This window comes from Ricinus communis, chromosome 10 (assembly GCF_019578655.1).
Source record: "Ricinus communis isolate WT05 ecotype wild-type chromosome 10, ASM1957865v1, whole genome shotgun sequence".
Lineage (NCBI taxonomy): Eukaryota > Viridiplantae > Streptophyta > Magnoliopsida > Malpighiales > Euphorbiaceae > Ricinus > Ricinus communis.
This window is the reverse complement of record NC_063265.1, coordinates 21,325,669-21,345,093: the sequence shown is the minus strand read 5'-3', so window position 1 is coordinate 21,345,093 and position 19,425 is coordinate 21,325,669. Positions and strand designations below refer to the sequence as shown.

Sequence of the window (19,425 nt, the reverse complement as noted above, 5' to 3'; positions counted from 1 at the left end):
ATTAAAAGATAAGATTTAAAGATATATATTCAAATTGAAATTCTTAGCTAATTAATTTTTTGTAATAATAAATTATTATTATTTTAATAAAAATATTATTTTTATATTAAACCGTTAACTTTTTTCTTCAAATGTAATTTACAACATGAATTAATATTTTTTTAAAAATAAAATTTAATAATTAAAAGCTAAAATTATATTAGCAGGGCTCATAACATTAAAATATATAAATTAAGTTAAAATTTATATATAAACCAGTCATTCTAATTTATAATAAAATTTTTATATAATTTCTAATATAAAAATAACAATAAAATTCTAAATATGAAAAATAAAATTTTACAATCTACTTATCAAGAACAATAAATTTTGAATTCTTAGAAATTATAAAACTTGAGAGTTATGAGTACTAAGACTTAAATTCTCAAGAATTTAATTTTTTTTTTAAAAATCATAGTTTTTGAAAAGAAAATATTTGTTTGCTTGTGTGGTATACAATTATTATTATTATGTTGATTGTAAATACTTTAATTCATAAAATTTAAATTGGACTTTTATTTTAAAAATTATTTTATAAATTTAAGAAATTATATTTAACATATACAATAGTAATTTAACAAAAAAAAAATTGACAATATATTATATTAGATAAAAAAATCTTATTTTCTATAATCTCAAACCAATTTACTAATCTTTTCTTTATAATGAAAGGAGAATACATATTAACATTTGTCAACATCCATTATTTGGATTTAGATATCGAGGGAAAAATAGAAAATTCTATGATGAAAGTTACTGCTTTCTCAGGTCTCGGGAGGTGAAGGACAGACAAATCCGATGATAGAGTCGAGTTAATCTAGCTGGAATTATCTTTTTGAAATCAATTTGGACCTAATTGTCAGAAAAATTAAATTTAAAAGTCAAAACGACAATTTTTATAAAATCATAGACTAAATTATAAATTTTAAAACTTTCTCTATAGAGTCGATCGGCTCTACATAGAGCCAATCAAATCTTCATAGTACCAATTAAATTTTGACACTACATCGTTTGTTTTGGATGATTTTATATCTGGATATAGATACTTTAAGGTTTTCTTGGCGATAATGATCATTTTATCGATATTTTCTAAAAATCTATCACTTTCTCTAAGGTTTCCGTTAAAACCTACCTCTATAAATAGAAAAAGGTGTTTAGGGTTGGGGGGGGGGAATCAAGAACTAAAATTCGGCTGTGAGTTAAATCGATATAGAGAAAACACTAAGAAAAAAAAAATTAAAAAAGAAAAGAAAGAAAAGCACTGTTAATCATAGCCATCGTTAGAGAATAGAAGCCATTGAAGAAAGAGGCATTTTAGAAAACAAGTCACTTAAGAAAGAGCGTTTTAAAAAAAAAAATTCAATCAACAGAAGATTTCATAAAGCCAAATCCAGCTCTGGATTTTTATCCAGTTTTTGATTCACAAATAAGAAAGTTGACTTCCGGATCTATCTCTGAACTCTGTGGCGTAAGCTTCCTTATAGAATCTGAGAAACGTCACTCATTAGTAAAAGTGTCACAGTGATTATCCAAGTGGTGATTCCCATCTCCGCGCTAGTCTCAATGACTAGTTAGCGTGTTCCCGTTTAGGTTAAAGAGCCTTACAGTGCTGTAGTCGCTAAAGACACTTAGGTGCACGCCCAAAACCGTCGCCCACAATAGCAACTACACTGGAAATAAGAGAAGCTAATTCTAGTGTATGTTTATCTTTAATTTTATTATTTAACAGATTATTCTTGCATCAGTATACTTTTACACATTGTACACATTGGTCCCTATAGTCCTGATGGTGTCGACTAACGGTTCTTTGGTTCCACTCGAATTCTAGAATTATGATACTGGCTACCATCACTTACAAATAATGAGTGAATTTTCTTCGTCGCATGGACGCTTGAGTAGGGAGACGAGCCAAGAAAGAACACTTTTTGCTTGTGGGAGCCTTTTATTTTTATCCAAAACTTAGCTCATGGTAATGATCGTAGTAATCCCTCCCAGGTATCTTGTTGCTTGCTACATGAGATATTGTCCTTGTAAGTATCTTAAAGTTTAAGTATTGAAAGGCCTTAGTTCAGAAATATGAAATCATACTCTATGCCCAAAATATGCAGATTTTTATGCTTACATTGAGAAACATTGTCTTGTTTGTTTTAATATGCTTTGAGAGCTTATGGCATACGCATCGGGCCCACTAAAATTAAAGACCGTGGTAATATTATATCTAAATCTAAAGAACTGTTTGTGCAATTTATCCGTGCACTTAATGCCAAATCTTCCATTGCTCATAAATGAAGAGGAAGAAGCCGCCCGGATTATTTAGTACGAGAGAGGAGAAGAAAAAACAATTGGGATTTTCTTGGAGATTGGAAGCAGTTGTTACTGAAAAATAGAACAGCATGTTGAAAGCATTATGGAAAAACCATAATGTTTTGCATGGTACTGTTTAAGAATCTATGCTCCACATTTAAGAGGAACGACAAGTCCTATGATAATTATCATAGACCCGAGCAGGGAGCTACAAAGGAGGAATGAACCCTAGGGAGAGGAAGTAGAAGTAATAATTTATCAATAAGAATAATTGCAAATATTTGATGCTTTGGTTTATATTAAAGTGAAAAACACTTTAGAAGTAATAATCAAAATTTAAATTTTATCAACACTTTTGTTATACTCTTAATAATTCAAAAGTTTTACTTTATAACTAATGTTAATAGACTTGAATTTTTAGAGTTAAAGATTAAACGGATAAGATCGTTTATTTATAAAATTAAATAATAAATGATTTAATTAAGCCCTTCATAGATTTATATATGTTATTATTATAATAATAATGCAATGAGAAAAGATTAAATATTTTATTTATTTAATAATATTGCATGTCCCTTTTCTTTTTATATGTTTTATATAAAAAAAGATTATTATCCCTGTGGCAAACATATTTCTGAATAGCATTTAGCCCTTTTGTCGTGAGTAGAATTACTATGATTTTTCCTATCTAATTCTGCAACCCTTGGATTATTTTTAGATAGAAGACATGCATTCTGATTGTCTTTTGATAAGATGAAATGCATAAACATAACTGAAATAATCTCCTTTTGCCTTCTTACTGTAAACATGGCATGCGTAATTTTTGAATTATTATTTATTACTTTGATTTAATTTATGTTGTTATTTTTCATAAGTATTTTGCATTAAGGTAGTAATTGGTGTCCTACATATGTATATTTCTCATTGTTTATTATGTTATACTTATATGTAACTTGCTAGATATTTGTTTGTTAAATTCACAATTTCCCTTTGTTGCTGCACAACTTAAGAGAATATTAGCATTACCATATTGCAATTTCTAGTTTTCTTACTCTTATTCATTTCTCTTTGTTTTGTTGCTAAGTTTTTTTTTTTTTTTTTTTTTTTTAAATTCGTTTTATTTAAATGAAGAAGTCACCCTTTCATCATGTATTATCTTTTGGCTTTTTCTTTGATAGCATGCATGACAAGAATGACCTTTTATATATATATATGTAAAGATAATTTTCTTTTTGTTTTTATTTAGCTTTTTCATTTTATATCATAGGGATTGCATAATATTCATGTTGGTGAGAATTGAGAATATAGATAGAAAAGTTTAAAAGAATAGTTGAGATAAGTGGCCTGAATTAATAAGAACTAACAAAAGAATAAAGAATATGTGTTATACGGTCGTTATTATTATTTTTATATAAAATTTAATTTATAAATAAAATTTAATTAAATTTCAGTATTATTTAATTATTTACTATATTTCAAATTAAATATTTTTAATTTTTTTATAAAAAAAGATTTACTATTTTAAGAGTTTATTAGTGAATAAGACTAAAATTATTTTAATATATTTATTAATTAATTTAGAGTTATATAAATTAATACTGATATTACTATCTTTTAAGATTTAAAATTATTATATAATTAGAAAACTAGCTTAGTTAATATATTTTAAAATACTATTTTATAGAAATAGAACCATTATTTAGTTAGAAAACTAACTTATTAGTTTCTGTAATTATTAAAAATTAATTAAAATATTATTTTTTAGGATTAGAAATATTGTTTAGTTAGAAATATAATCTATTAGTCAATAAATTAATAGAAAAAATTATAAAATTATAAAAAAGTTTGAATCTTATGTGTCAAAATTTGAAAGTTAATATCAAAATAAATGAATATATCAACCAAAAAAACCAATACTGCTTAATTTAAAAAATAATACCTACTTAATTAAAGCATACAAAATTATGAAGTATAAAACTATACTTTAGTTTCTGAACTATAATTTAATTGATAATTATGCATTCTCTTCAATTGTAAGAGAGACATACTATTAAACTTTTATTAATAAAATATTAACAAAAAATAACTAGAAGAACCCGGCATTACACAGGTGTATGACTAATTATGTTTTTAAAAAAATCTCATAACAGAAAAATAACTAGAAGAACCCGCATTACGCGGATGTACGACTAGTTATTTTTAAAATAAAATCTCATGGTGTATGGTTTTTTTAAAAAAAAAAAAATTATCTATACGCCTTTTTTTTTGAAATTATGTTTTTATGATTTTTTGAGATCTTTTCATTTATATAGTTTTTTTACTGGTACTGTATATACTACAAGCTAATCAGAGAGAAAAGGTAAGTAACATTGCCTGCCACTGATCCCTGCACAAATTCAAGGATGTCAACTTCTGAGCATGATACAGAGATGTCATTGCTTCTTCTTGTGCGTTAAATAAGCATAACAATATTGTGTAGGGTTAGCAACCTGAAGTTCAGTATATTCTTGGTACAAGCAAGATAAAGAGTGCCCCATTATCACAGAGTTTGGAGAGTGCCCCATACCATCACCACTGCTGATTGCAATGTATCTTCAACAACAGGAAGTACCTGCCAAGCATGATATCTTAGTTCCAAAAGTTACGCAAAACAAAAAGTTCAACATTCTACAGTCCAGAGTTCATTCGGGGTTTAAAATAAATGAAAAAGATATAATGCAGCAGCAAATATCTCATTTTGACAAGTCCATCTTCGTCCAAACTTGATCACATCAAGCTGAAATGCTGAATAGAATTAAGTATATCAAGTTGGCTTCAAATGGATGATCAATAAAGAGAGAAAAAAGAAGAGGTCATTGCACATTTACTTGCCTGTTTAGTCTGACAATCCTCCAAGCCTGACAAATCTCTAGAATATAACCGGTTCCAAAGAACACTGTTGTAGCTCCTGGTTGCTATGAACAGAATGTTTGTACTATTATTACCTACCACTAAGGCCTTTTATCCACTGAGATACTTCCCTGTTAATCATCTCTATGCCGCATGCAGCTGCACTAAGTACTAATAATATCATCGGGCATTTCAACTAATAAGGTGTGAACTTTTTACAAACATTTTAGCAAGAAAGACACAAGAATTACTAACTTTTACCATGTTGAGGGAGAAGCCTGCCATGGCAGAACATCCAATCATTAATCTTAACTATAACATAATGTTGCCCGATTTCACATGCTGTTATGATCCTTGGAAAATAACTATATAGAAGAATTAACAGAAAAACAGAAGATGAGATGAAGAATAGCATGAGAAGAGAAGATAGAGATGAGAGAAAGATCAAGAACTAGAGAGAAAGAGAATTGATAGGAAGAGAAAGTGGATCTTTTGTTGATAATTGATGATCAATAAAATCATTTTACCATCATTTAAGCATACAAAATATAGCCAGCTAAGTAAACTAACTGACTTAATTTGAAGCCTAAACTAACCAACAAAAATGTTGACAATTCAGCTGTATAGTCAACAATGTAACTAATCTAAGAATTAGTCGCCTGTGTCACAATTACAACAACTATACTTTGCTCCTGTTTCCCTTTGCCTTCAATAGTTTATCATAACAATCTCCTTTGAGCTTCAAGATCATAAGACATGCCTATGGACCATCTGGTCTTAACAATAATGGTCTCACAAAGACCCCCTTTTGCCTCTGGATAATGTTTTAATAACTTTATCAGAAAGGTATTTGATGTTGTCACAAGGGGAAAGGAATAGAAACTCTTGGTAGACAACAATAACGAACATTAAGATTAGTCAATTTTAGTACCTTCACCAGATTCGAAAGACCCTAGTAAGTTTAGGACGAGTTCTATTCTTCTTTCCTCCTTTTGGGTCACGAATCCAGCCAATAAATTCATTTTCCCAGTTGTATTTGTTGTCATCCAAGAACGCCAAGAAATCAGTGCATTCATCAAATGCACCTGAGTCAATGTATCCAAAAAGCTCCTTCCACATTCATATTTTCGTGATTCACATTGACCTATGACAACATAGCATAACCATCACATAATTCCATGCTAATTAAAGCAAAATCCTGTAAGGATAAACTATTCAAGAAACTGTGAGATTTTAAGCACAAGAAAGAACTAATTGTCACCTTCTAGGTTCTTCGATGAACTTGCAACATAATTTTGGTACTTTTTATAAAGTGATTTTTGTGAAAACAATGTTTGAAAATCTGTGAAAGATTGTGTTGGTACAAATGATTTTGATACTTCTGTTGAAGTGATTTCACTTGACACTCATTTCAAAATCATCCCAAAAAATCTTTTGGAAGGATTTCTTTAATCTCTAAAAAAATTCCAATTTAGACTTTGAGAAGCTTAGCTAATTGCCACTTCTCAAAGCATCTCTATCCTGAACAAATGTTGTTCTTTCTTTTGGATAACAAGACCACCACCTGTGTATTAGCGAGAACAACTTATAAATATGCAAAGAAATGAGGGCAGAACAAGGGTATATTAATAAACAAACTATAAAAAAAACTAACCAGCAATAATACCGCGACCAGGAGCAGAAAAAAAAAGGAGAAGGATCTCCACCAATGACTATGGGTAGAGGCTCCTCTGCTGCTGCTACCATTACCCCTGCCATTACTTAAGCAAGATGATGAGAGGAATAATAGCAAGACAATGAAGAATAAGTTTCTCTTACCTAGTTTGCTTCTTCGAGGTAGAGATAAAAAGTTCAGATATAACTTCTGCTTTAATAGCATAACCATCATATATACTCTTCATTTCAAAGAACAGTCTAAGAACAAAAAAGAAAACTTCACTTCGACTATCAGTCATGTATTCTTGGTCATTTTTATCTTTTTCCCTGTTATTGATATGATCTGATATTTCATCACCACATTTATATTCTTATTATTGGAAACTCAATGTATGTCAACCACTTAAAGTGTAAACTCAACGTTCCTTTAAAAAAAAAAGTGTGAAGTCAACATGTATAGTCAAGCGCCAGCACTAAGTAAAACAGTTTTAACCGAAACACTAAGTTAACTTAACTTAATTTTTCAGTTAAGTCATTAAATATACTTGTTTATATAGTATGTTCAGTCTAGCTCATAAACTTATCTTTTTTCTGCTTTCCACCTTCAAATAGGAAAATCGTTCATGAGGCTCTAACTGGACTTCACCATGCATTTGTAACGAAAGTGCTTTAAAATCATTGAAACCTCTCTTAAACCAGCATAAAATTTCTGAATGCAATAACCCAGATTCCTTTTTCCAAACCTCTTAACATGGCAAAGCTATCAACCCTATTTTTCTTCAACTTACTAATAAATCCTCAACCCTACTTCCACCCAATCGTTTTTGCTCCAAAATAATACTAGGACGGGCTGCCATTCGATTACTGTAGGATTTTAAGCATGGCAAAGCATGTCCTTCAAGCAAGGCAAAAGCAAATGCCTTCCAACGGCCATCATCATCATCCCTAATTGGCTCATTATCCAGCGGAAGCTGCCACCCATAAAAGTTGGAATTATATAACGATATACTTGGTTAGTATTAGGCTTGTAATAAGGTCTGCGATCCTTAGCAGGTGCAGTACTGCATAAAGGCGGTTTGGCACTAGAGCTAGCATATTGGACAAGCCATTTCGGATCCACACTTGTCGCCCCATGGATGTATGGCCGTTTTGCATGCAGCAGTTCACTGTACACCAACAACTCAGGAGCTGACCTAGAAAGAGAAGACGTAGGATGGAAGAATACAGTTTCATCAACCATGCAGGTCTGGTACTGAAATAAATTCACAGTTCTATCTTCTTTGGATGACCTTGAATATCCTCTTATTTGTTTCGCAACTCTTATCAACCCAGCCTGCGCAAATAGCTTTGCCTAAGACCTTTTCCTCGTAAACATTCAATAAAAGAGGGGCTTTACTGGAGGAAACCCTCCATGCTTGTTCTACATCCTCAATGGTTCCATGACTCCATAAGAAATCGTGCTTCAAGTCATGATTAACAATTTTTTATTAAAGACTAGTTTAAGAAGCTGCTTTCTTAAATTGGACATTTCTTCCAATGGCGAGGGTTCTGAGAGCAGAATTCCACTGGATGTTTAGAAAGTTCAAAACACAGCAAAATATAAGCTATAGTTAGAGCATCACTACTCATACAAAATGCTTTAGCTGTTTCTTTAACCTTTTCACCATCTAGGCTCCCAGAGATTCCATCCTGGTCCAAATTATTGCTAGTATCATAATTTCCTTCAAACTGCATCACCAAAAGGATTTGACAAACTCAATGTTGCAGCTGCTGCAACTGCATATCCTAGAACAAGATTTCCTCTAGAATAGCGGTTTCCTTTCATAATTGGGATAGCAGTAAGGAGCATCCGAGAGTGATGAGGGCTCATAGGATAATAAGCCATCCTTTACTAAACAAGCAAGAAAAGCCCTTTACTAATGGAATAGAAGGTAAGGCCGACTTTCAAGCTGTAGCTTTACAACGACCCTATTATTAGTAAGATAGGTTGTTTGAGTGCATCTTTCCCCTTTCTATTAGTAAGGTTGTCAAAAGGCTTGAGTAAAGGAAAACCAAGATGCTTACCCAGGTTAGATGTAAGAAAGAACGCAAGCTCCCTACTAATGGCTTGCGAAAGTCCTCTGGGAACATTTTTAGAACAATAAACCCGTGTCTTCAACTTGCTTACCTTCTGCCCTGAAAAAAAAATATTAAGATTTGAATGAAAGTATAGTGTACATCCCAACCGCTTTCTTGGAACTAATTGATAGGCACTTAGTGTTTGTTATAACTATATAAACAAATATAACAAGTGTGTGAGACAAAGCATCAACCTATGGAAAAACATAGTCACGGCTTGTAATGCATCCCCAAACGCCCTCCAGCCCACCAAAACCTCAACAACCTGCGGTGCCTGCCATCCCAGGGGGTGTCAATCTTCCTTTTCCATCAAGATTCTTCAAGCAATCTTTTGCTTCTTCCAAGGCTGCGGTGTTTGGAGGAGTTGGAAATGGAAATTTTTCTACCTGGAATGCACCGAAAAGAAAAGGAAAATTATCAGTAAAGGAATTAGATTAATAAAATTTAATGTAGAATGGGTAGACCCAAGCTATGCTAATATCCATGCCCTCTTAAAACAAATATAATTACAAGTTTTGGCAACAATAAGGGAGAAGAGAAAAGGAAATAACATAAAAAGAAAAATTAGTTAGTAGCTGCAGGAAAAAGGAGAAAACCAAAAAGCTAGAAATGTACAAAATGCTCATGCGAGGACGCAAAATAAACAAATGAAAATCCTTAAACCTTCTAGTGTCTTAGTAGTGCAGCTGATGAAAAAATTGATATAGCATGTAAGAAGAGCATCATCCTCTCTCCCACCTAAAATTCCAACCAACAAAAGGAAAAAGCAAAAGCGTGCATCAAAATATTAGTAGTCACAAAGCCAAGACAGAATATGGACTTCTATTAGATGAAGCTCGTACATAGTCCAACTAACCATGTGTAACACATGGATACCACTATGAAATCATCCATCATATTCAACTGTAAATTAGTTAAGCACCAGTAACACAAAAGCACACCCACCTTCATAGTCATGGATTCCAGGAAGAGAATGTAGCTATCAAGAGGCACTTTAGAAATCTCGGCACAAGAGAAATCAGGAAGTGTGTAATTAAAGACAACAGATGAATAAAGGCGGCAGCAGTGGCCAGGCCCAGTTCTTCCAGCTTTTCCAGCACGTTGAGAAGCCGATGCCTTCCTTATCCACTGTATTTCATAACTTGCTAAATCACTCGATGGGTCAACTCTTCACCTTTTCCCTTCCAGTGTCAACTATGGACTTAATGCCTGGGATGGTTAAAGAGGTTTCAGCGATATTAGTAGCAGCAACAACAAGCCACTCCCTGTTCTTCTGTAAAACCTCTTCAAATACTCGGAGTTCTTCCGCTGCAGGAAGCATGGCATAAAGAGGCAGAACATACAATGGACCAATGGAGACATTTATCTCTTACCCCATTCTTATGCACAATTTGGTTGTAATTCCCTAAGAAATCTTGTGGCATAATGGGAATCTGTTTTGCCTTGGAATTTGATGCAGTATTTTGCAATCAATGCTTCAAAGCAGCCTTCAGCGAAGTAAGCGTCCCTTTCTCTCCTATAACACCTAAAAGATTACTATCATTTTTTGGGATGCTCTGGTCCCTTGCGTCTCCATTACCAACAATTTCTAGTTCGCTCTCTGTTTCTGAATCATAAGAGGCATCTGATTCATCACAATCAGAAAATGGAAAATCTTCGGCCTAGTAGCTAAATCTGTCAGTTAGCTGATCAGCTGAGTTTCCCCCAATCTCAGATGCCTCATTGACGTCCTTCATGTTAGTTCCCTCAATAGAATGCAATTCAGATGTGACAGAGATTTCATTATTCCCCATATTCCTTTTAGCAGAATTAGTAAACAGTTTCTTTGAAGTTTTACTCAATTTCTGGCACAAGTGCTCTACCCCGTGACAAAGATAAGTATGCCCCCTTTTGGCAGCCTCTTATGGGTTGACAGGACCTTTCAGAGGCCTGGCCTGTATATTCCACAATTTCTATTCTCTTCGAGAAATGTATAGTAATTGGAAATTGTCTGGTGGGAACTTCAATAACAAGAGAACGATTACCAAATACTGAAACAAAATCTTGCACTCGCAAGGTGGCACTCACAGAACAAGTTTGAGTGGAAAAAATCATATCTTTACGGCTTATAGTTTGTCCTGAGAGCATAATCTTTTACTGCTTGTCATATGTTCTCTGCCTTTTAGCACAACATTATACAGTTAACAGAAATGCATGAGACAGATGAGCCATAAACTTTACTTAACTGCTCAAAGTTGTACTTTTCACTAAATATTTACCTGGCGTAGATTAATGCTATGAGAAAGCATTCCGATGAGGAGGTCTGTGTTCACACTTCTCTCATGAACCTTATCTGGGATTATGACAGAGTAATTCCTCAATAAAAGATCACCCTGCAGAAACATAATTATCAAAATTCATTTTTCCTGAAGAATTGTCAAAAAGATGACTGTGCAAACAACATCACATGCAAGATGTAATATTAAATTAAGTGCAAACTAAATGTGAAGTTCTTGTAGTAAAATTCCATCAGTCATAAATTTGATTGTACTACTGCCTCCAGTACTCTTGTCATGACTGACTTAAAAACCAACCTCCTTACCAAGATGGAGACCAAGCTCATAAGCCACACTCTTAGCAGGGGCAAGGACAGCAACATGATGTGGTTGAGTGACTCCATAACACCACCTCGACCTCGAGCAACAAACTGGTTAGAATCACAGCCTGCTTCATAAAGGAACTGAAAGAATACACTCATCAATTTGAAATTAGGATAACAAATTAAAGTAGCTTGAATTGCACCTCAAGAAAAAAGAAAAGAAAACATAAAATAAAAGCACCAACCTGAGGAAGTTGAGTGGTTTTGCCACATCCAGTTTCTCACAGACAATAACAGTGGAATTTTCATTTGTTGCTTCCATTATCTCCTGTTCCATCATAACTATAAGAAGATTCTTCCTTTTCTCCTTGACCTCTTTTGGCCTTACAACCACAACTGTTGGGTTTGTGGTAATAAGTTGTCTTTGCAAAGGCAACCTGGTAAATTGCACTCATTTGATTTATCCTACTCCATGTACAAAACCGAGTGTGAGTTCTAAAGTGCCGTAGTTTATAGTGGCTTTCAATACTTTATGTACTTTTTGAAAGAAAATTTATAAAATTTGGGTCAAATTTTATATAAGATATGTTAATATATAACTTTTATATAAAATTACATACTAAAATATTTTTTATGTAAATCTCTCATGAACGAACTTTTTTATATGAATTAGTTTAAATTTTGTTATTTTCATTCAATAAACACATAATGTACCCTAGAATTCACCCAAAACCGAGTTTCTAGTCCGACAGCACGGAATACTAATTTGCCACACACAATCACAGTTTTCACACACAAACATGAAACAAGCACTTCGGCATAAATAAAATTGTGCGTTCTTATTCAATTTCACAAGAATAATAATCTAACAGAAAGGGATAAGTTATAATGCAGATGTTTCAAACACAATATTCTTGAAGATATATAACATGTAGCATAAGAAGCAAAAGGCTGGAGAAAAAAAAAATTGATTGAAACGAGAACTTACCTGTATATATAACCTCTTTTTGCACAGAACAAGAGAGCAGTCACTGCCGCTGAGCTCTGTTCCATGAATTTGGTGAGACTGGTCTAAATTGTTAGCCTTCAATCCTGATTGAGAGAGGCGAATTCCTCTCTCTTTTCTCGAGATGATCAAGGAGGATTTGTTCCTATTAGTTCTTTTTTAATTTTGTTTTGAGAAGTAATTTTAAAAGTCACACGCAGGAAAAGAAAAAGAAAAAGAAAAACGAAAAGGGGGATATATATTTCAAATATATATTAATTATATATATTGCTTTCCTCAAATTTAGAAGAAAATAAACTACCCAAAGCGTTTATTTTTACAAAAAAAGAAAAGAAAAAAAAGAGAACAAGGCCATGAACCGAAATTTGAAAGTAGGTGTAGCAGCGACGGCAATAGTGGCACTAGCCTCCATCATCATAACGAATCCCAACAACATCTTTGCACCACCTCCCTTACCTTCGTCCAATGATAATCTCCACTCTGCTAAGATCGTTCCTATAACTGGAGCTGTAGGACCGGAAAGCCTCGTCTTTGATCCAAACGGAGAAGGGCCTTACACTGGTGTTGCTGATGGCAGAATTCTCAAGTGGCAAGGAGATTCTCTTGGCTGGACTGATTTTGCTTTCACTACTTCTAATAGGTAATTTACCCATCTGGGTTTTTTCGATTTTTTGTTATATTGATGAATGATAAGTTATCTGAGAAAAATAGTGACTGAAATTTGACGTACTTTTTTCATACGTAAGAAGGAATTAGATTAGAATGAGGCTGTGATTACTGGGGAAGGTTATTAATTGGGTTATAGCTATATAATTCATCAAGTAACCACAATCTCCTCAAGAATACAAATAATACTTTCACGAAACAAGAATTAATAGGATTAAAGTAGGCTCTAGAGTTATCAGCAGGGCGAATTATTGGCTTGTTATCAACAGTAAGAGGAATTTTAGAGAGAGATTAGAGAGTTATCTCACTATGTGCAGATAGAAATATCCTGATCATGACAAATTAGGCTGGAATAGATCGAGTTATTCTCAACTCTTACAATTTTTACCCTGCATGTGGACTCTATACATATTTCCTTTATGTATCTCTTGGTTCTCATAACCTTAGAAAGCCACATAATGGCTTTCATGAGCAAAGGTTTAATAGGCATTGTTATACCATTCTTTCAACTTCTTCATATATAAGTATAAAATCATATTGCGACTTACCTCATTCTGCAAATCAATAACCCGTCAATCTGCTATAGTTGCAATGTAGGTTGCCTTTGTTACGAAAAAAAGCAACATACATAATTTGGTATGTAATATTTGGTGAAAGCTCAGGAAGTATTAATTTATTGGATGTAAACTAGAGAAGGGGTGAACAAACTTAACATCTGGTTTTGTGTTTTTATTTTTACATTGAAGTTTTTTGGCTGCAAATTAAACATCAGTCTTATGGTATTGATACATTTGTTTCTCCTAGTACTGGTTAACAGATGAAAGATTTTAATTTGGCATGCTTGCACTGTTGTTATTGTTATTATTTGATATTCCCCTCTACCTTCCCCCTATTAAAAATAAATTAATAAACAAAATCAAGTAAAGAAAAGCAATGAAAGAAATGAGGTATGTTTAATGTAGAAGTGGAGCATATAGTTGCTCAAGCTTGTCTAGCCGCCAAGAGGTAATTGATTGAATAATGTGTTCTAACATCTCATGGAAGATGGTAGCATGAATCCAGGATATATTAACATGATCAATCTGTTTCCATATATTGTAGACAGGGTTAACAATTCAAGTACCCGAAGAATCAATGATTTGGAGTGAGGTGGGGAACAGCAGTATGGACTTAATGGCAATTCAAGTTGTTGATGAAAAATCCAACGCCTCAGGAAAATGGTTCTTGATGCTTTTCATCCCATAAACAGTATGAGGGATTGTGGTGGGAGAGGAGAGAAAGGCTGTCAGGCTAGAATTTTAAGAGGAGTTGGAAAGTAGTGTGGTTGTTTGAAACTCCATGTTTCTGAGAGAAGAGTTGAAACAACCTGCAGCTAGGACATGGAAATTAAACCTAGGTTTGTATCACGCTTTAATACCATGTGAAAAGAGAATGGGATGAGCGACTGTCATTGGTATGCCCTACATATTGATATATGATATTCATTTACAAGAGATACGTCAAGTACCTTAAAAATGTTACAGCGATAATATCTAACATAAATCAGTACTTATATATATTTTGTTATACTTGGTTCTTAATGGAACCATATTCGATTTTAGAATAAAATAACAAATGCCCATATATACTGTTTTGTGATTTGTAACCATATACAAGCAGAATTTGCAATGTCCTTCTACCTTTTCCCTTCTCAGGAAATATCCAGATTTATTTTGACATGTATCCCTCTTTAACTTGGAAAATATACATACAAATTTACCTTCTAGATTGTAGTTGCTATGTTGTGCTTAATACAAGTAGCTATGCTGCAGTACCAATTACATGTAATAGATGTAAATATATTGTTGGATTATCAGTTTTCCTATCACTTCTGAAGTTACTGTAGTGTTCTTAATTTTGACTCCATGGAAACCTCAATGTACAAGGAAGGAGTGCATCCGCCCATTTGCACCAGAACTGGAGCATGTGTGTGGCAGGCCATTGGGACTACGCTTTGATAAGAAAACTGGAGATCTCTACATTGCTGATGCCTATTTAGGTCTTCAAGTTGTAGGTCCAAATGGAGGCTTAGCCACTCCAGTAGTCTCTGAAGTTGAAGGCCATCCCTTGCGATTCACTAATGATATGGATATTGATGAGCAGAATGATGTGATCTACTTCACGGATACAAGCAAAATCTTCCAAAGAAGGTAAATTTAAATTTAAGAACATGCCTTCTTTCTTGTCTCTTCAAGTAATAATGACAAATGCTTCACTACTTCATTACCATGCTTTAATAGTTTTCTCAGAAAGATCAGGAGAATTATGAGTTGTCCAAGCTCCTCGGAAATATAGCTTGGTTTAAACTTTAAACCTTGGAAGTACTCTTTACAACCTTTAAACTATAAATCTGCCCCATGTGAAGGCTATTTGAATAATTATTACATTACTAATTAAGTTGGAGAGAATACAGTGCATCAAAGTGTTTAGTTGTTTAGAATTCAAACTTATAATTGCTTAGCAGTTAAAATCACTTAAAATGCCTAAACGTGCTTCAAAGGTTAATGCAGTCAATGCCTAAACTTTCTCATTTTCACCCTTTTCTTGCCAGGTTTTTTGGATAATTTCATTCAAACCAATTATTTGTGTTTAAAACTTATTATTGCACTGAGAAGTTTCTTATGGATCATAAGTGGTGTAAAAGCTTATTCCCTTGATTTTGACCCTGAAAGTTGTTTGCTTTTGTCCCTTTTCAATTACATGGTTTAATTATTTACCTTCTCCTGCTCACTCTTTATTTCTTGTTTGTCTTTTCATCATCTGCAGGCAATTTATGGCGTCAATTTTGCATAAAGACAAGACAGGCAGATTGCTGAAGTATGATAAGTCAAGCAAGGAAGTAACAATCTTACTAGAAGGCCTGTCTTTTGCCAATGGTGTAGCATTGAGCAAGGACCGGTCCTTTGTGCTAGTAGCAGAAACCAGTACTTGTCAAATTTCAAGGTTTTGGCTTCATGGCCCTAATGCTGGAAAGGTTGATGTTTTCGCGAAGCTTCCAGGATTTCCAGACAACATTAGAAGAAATTCAAAAGGGGAGTTTTGGGTAGCTTTGCATGCCAAAGAAGGATTTCTTGCAAAGTTGGCACTTTCAAATTCATGGATTGGAAAGACATTGTTGAAATTTCCACTTAGCTTTAAGCAACTGCATTCATTGTTAGTAGGAGGGAAGCCACATGCAACTGCTATAAAACTGAGTGGGGATGGTAAAATTGTACAAGTTCTGGAAGATTGTGATGGCAAGAGATTGAGGTTTATCAGTGAAGTGGAAGAGAAGGATGGGAAGTTATGGATTGGATCGGTTTTGATGCCTTTCCTAGGTATTTACAATCTGTAATAAATTTCTTGTTCATTTGGGATTTTGATGTAATTTGCTTTCTCTTAATCTATTGCATACTTGGTGAAAATCTGTTTGTAATAAATTTTTAGTTAATGAGCTCCAAATCGTACCAAATTATGCATTAACAATAAAAACTCTTTAGTCTTTCCTTAGAAGATTTTGATTTCCAACTTTTCAGTAATAAATAATATTTTCCCTTGTTTTATCCTTCAATTTGCAAAATGATATTCTAATTAGTTTATTACTCACGTACGAGATTTAATTAAATATTTTATTGATAATTTTTATCTAAATTATTATAATTGATAACATAAACTAAATAATTAATAGAGCATATATATTAAATATTTTTTATTAATATTAGTTTGTATATAAATATAAATATTATAACTATCTTAGCATGTATAAAAATAGACATTGCGGCAATAGAACTGACCAATTTCGGTACAAGGTTTTGGTCCTGATCGGTTCTAATTAATTTTAAAAAATAAAAATAGTAATTAAAATGAATATTGTTTTTTACAAGTTGGAATTGAAATGGATAGATCTGGTCCAAGTGAGGGGAAATCAGTCCCTTGGTTCTAAACCGGTTTAAGCTGGCTTCAATTTGTTTAGACTAGTCCAGTTTTATTTATCCAATTTATAAATTCTTGATCTAAATGTTATAAACCAATATAAATAATATAAAAATATATAAAATATAAAAAGAAATTAAAAAAATCATACTTTAACTCCAATTTCAATGAAAATATAATAAATGCATGAATAAATACAATTAATTGGTGTATGCAAAAGATGAGTGCCTCTGCAGAGCCTGTTAGCTAGCCATTTGAGGAAAGGGATATGCTAGTACGGAGTAACAAAAAGGTCAAATGACATGATTCTGACTCATTGGAGGGTGTCCTGTCGCAGTCTACCAGTGTTGTTAAGGATTCTGCCATGGAAATCAAAGGTAATGCTAAAAGTGAGGAGATTCAACGTCTACATGGGGCGTCTTTTAGAAATTGCTTATTGGGCGCATCTCGCTCCTTCCATGAGAATGTGGAGGAGTGTGTTTTTTATGATGAAGATGCGATTTATGGTGATGATGATGATTTGAACTGTCACATTATCAATATCTGAAAACAAGAAAAAGCTAGGCTTCAAAAACCTTGGTACAAAACCCTGATTGTTAAACTACTAGGTCGTACATTGTTTTAAAATATTTTGAGAAAAGATAACGCGAAATATGGAGACCTAAATCTGGCATGGATCTAGTAGCAATAGAGAATGACTTTTATATAGTCAGATTTTCGTCAGTTGATGATTATGATTTTGCAATATTCGAAGGGCCTTAGTTAATAGAGAATCATTACCTAACAATTCGTAAGTGGTATCCAGATTTTGATTTATTTGAAGCTAAAATACATTTTATTATGGCTTGTGTTCGTTTCCCTTGCCTTCCGATTGAATATTACAATGAGCTGTTCTTTTGGAGAGTTGGTGAGAAGATTGGAAAGCCAATAAAAATTGATGCAAATACTAGTGATGTCTCTAGAGGTAAGTTTGCCAGAATGTGCATTGAGTTAGACTTAACTAATCCTCTATTATCTAAATTTAAGGCATTGAATACAAAGGCATTCGTTTGATTTTTTTTGAGTGTGGGAAGTATGGCCACAAAGCCATCGGTTACCCAGCTAGAGGATGAGGGAGATAAACCTATAGAAGGGGAGTAACATCTTCTAGAAACCAAGTTGAGTTGGCAAACCCAGAAATTTTAGAAAGATTTGGCTCTTAGTGTTAGCTGAGAGGAAATATAAGAGATGGGATAAGCATTTAGAGACCTAGATCTATTTCTATAAATAAGCAGGCGAATTCTAAGAATATAAGGAGAGGTAATGCTTATCATAATGATAAAGCTGGTAACTAAGGGATACTCATGCGCATAGTAAATCTAGATTTGAAATATTAGCAAACGTGGAAAGGATGAGAGAATTGCTTATAGTAATAACATGGTAATGGAGCAAAATCAGGCCCGAATTAGCCCTACCAGTCACAACACAGCCCATTAAGAGGTCCCTAAAGGAAGGAATAGAGGATGTAGGCTCAATGTCCAAGTTCAAGCTTATAGTCATGTTGTTTAGTCCTTTAAGCAACATCCACTAAATATCATTCCCCATTCAGAAGCCTAACCTTGTGTTAGTACCGGAAAGACTATAGGTAAGGCTACACCTAATTAAGCAACTATTGCTTTTCAATACAGTTATTTTTGGACAATTCAGGAGAGAAAAATCGACATTGGTTGTTAATCATGAAAATACTACGGGTGCCATTAAGAATACTTCTTTATTTGAAATATAGGATTCTGCGAATCTCAAGAGAGATCTTTTCTTGCCTCACTCATCAAACCCTCAGGATGGTGCCATTCTTCCTCAAATTAATGAAGGTTCAACATCATATAGAGATGAGGAAATTGAAAGAGTTAACGCAGAGGAGATGGTTGTCGGAGATGACCCTATCAATTAATTTGACAAGATTACCTTCATCTCGTTTTTTTTTCCTTAGCTTTGTGATGTGGGCATGCTATTATGTTGTTGTCTTTTCTCCCTCTTTTTTTATATTTATTTTAATTATGAATTATTAAGGTGCAACCTCCAAAGAGTTTTTGAGAGTGTTACATTTTCTTAAGTCTATTCATAACCTCGACATTTTAGGTATAGTAGAACTTAAAATGAGTGGGATTAATGATGATTCTGTTTGTGAGAAAATTGGATATTATAAGTGGCTCAAAGTTGAAGCTTTAGGATTTAGCAA

The 19,425-nt window shown here is 33.2% G+C and overlaps 1 protein-coding gene and 1 pseudogene across 2 annotated transcripts; one reads left to right on the top strand and one right to left on the bottom strand.

The window, feature by feature from the left end:
• Window positions 1-4,703: 4,703 nt before the first annotated feature.
• LOC8279881 lies at window positions 4,704-12,855 on the bottom strand (annotated as a pseudogene).
• Window positions 12,856-12,899: 44 nt separating this feature from the next.
• LOC8279880 (protein STRICTOSIDINE SYNTHASE-LIKE 10) lies at window positions 12,900-16,787 on the top strand. 2 transcript variants are annotated; one of them, XM_015727497.1, is made up of 3 exons: window positions 12,900-13,230; window positions 15,142-15,445; window positions 16,062-16,787. In XM_015727497.1, exons 1-3 carry the CDS (start codon window positions 13,161-13,163, stop codon window positions 16,627-16,629), a joined length of 942 nt encoding a protein of 313 aa, XP_015582983.1. In that variant the 5' UTR covers window positions 12,900-13,160; the 3' UTR covers window positions 16,630-16,787. The 2 variants fall into 2 exon arrangements, with proteins under 2 accessions (XP_015582983.1, XP_002532594.1); XM_002532548.3 differs by having other exon boundaries at window positions 12,944-13,230; window positions 15,182-15,445.
• Window positions 16,788-19,425: the final 2,638 nt, after the last annotated feature.

Excerpts from the sequence above, each read along its gene's own strand:
- LOC8279880 (XM_002532548.3), top strand. The coding sequence starts at position 12,944 with ATGAACCGAAATTTGAAAGTAGGTGTAGCAGCGACGGCAATAGTGGCA. Across the intron at positions 13,231-15,181 it reads GCTTTCACTACTTCTAATAG|GAAGGAGTGCATCCGCCCAT; the intron begins GTAATTTACCCA and ends TCAATGTACAAG. Across the intron at positions 15,446-16,061 it reads AGCAAAATCTTCCAAAGAAG|GCAATTTATGGCGTCAATTT; the intron begins GTAAATTTAAAT and ends CATCATCTGCAG.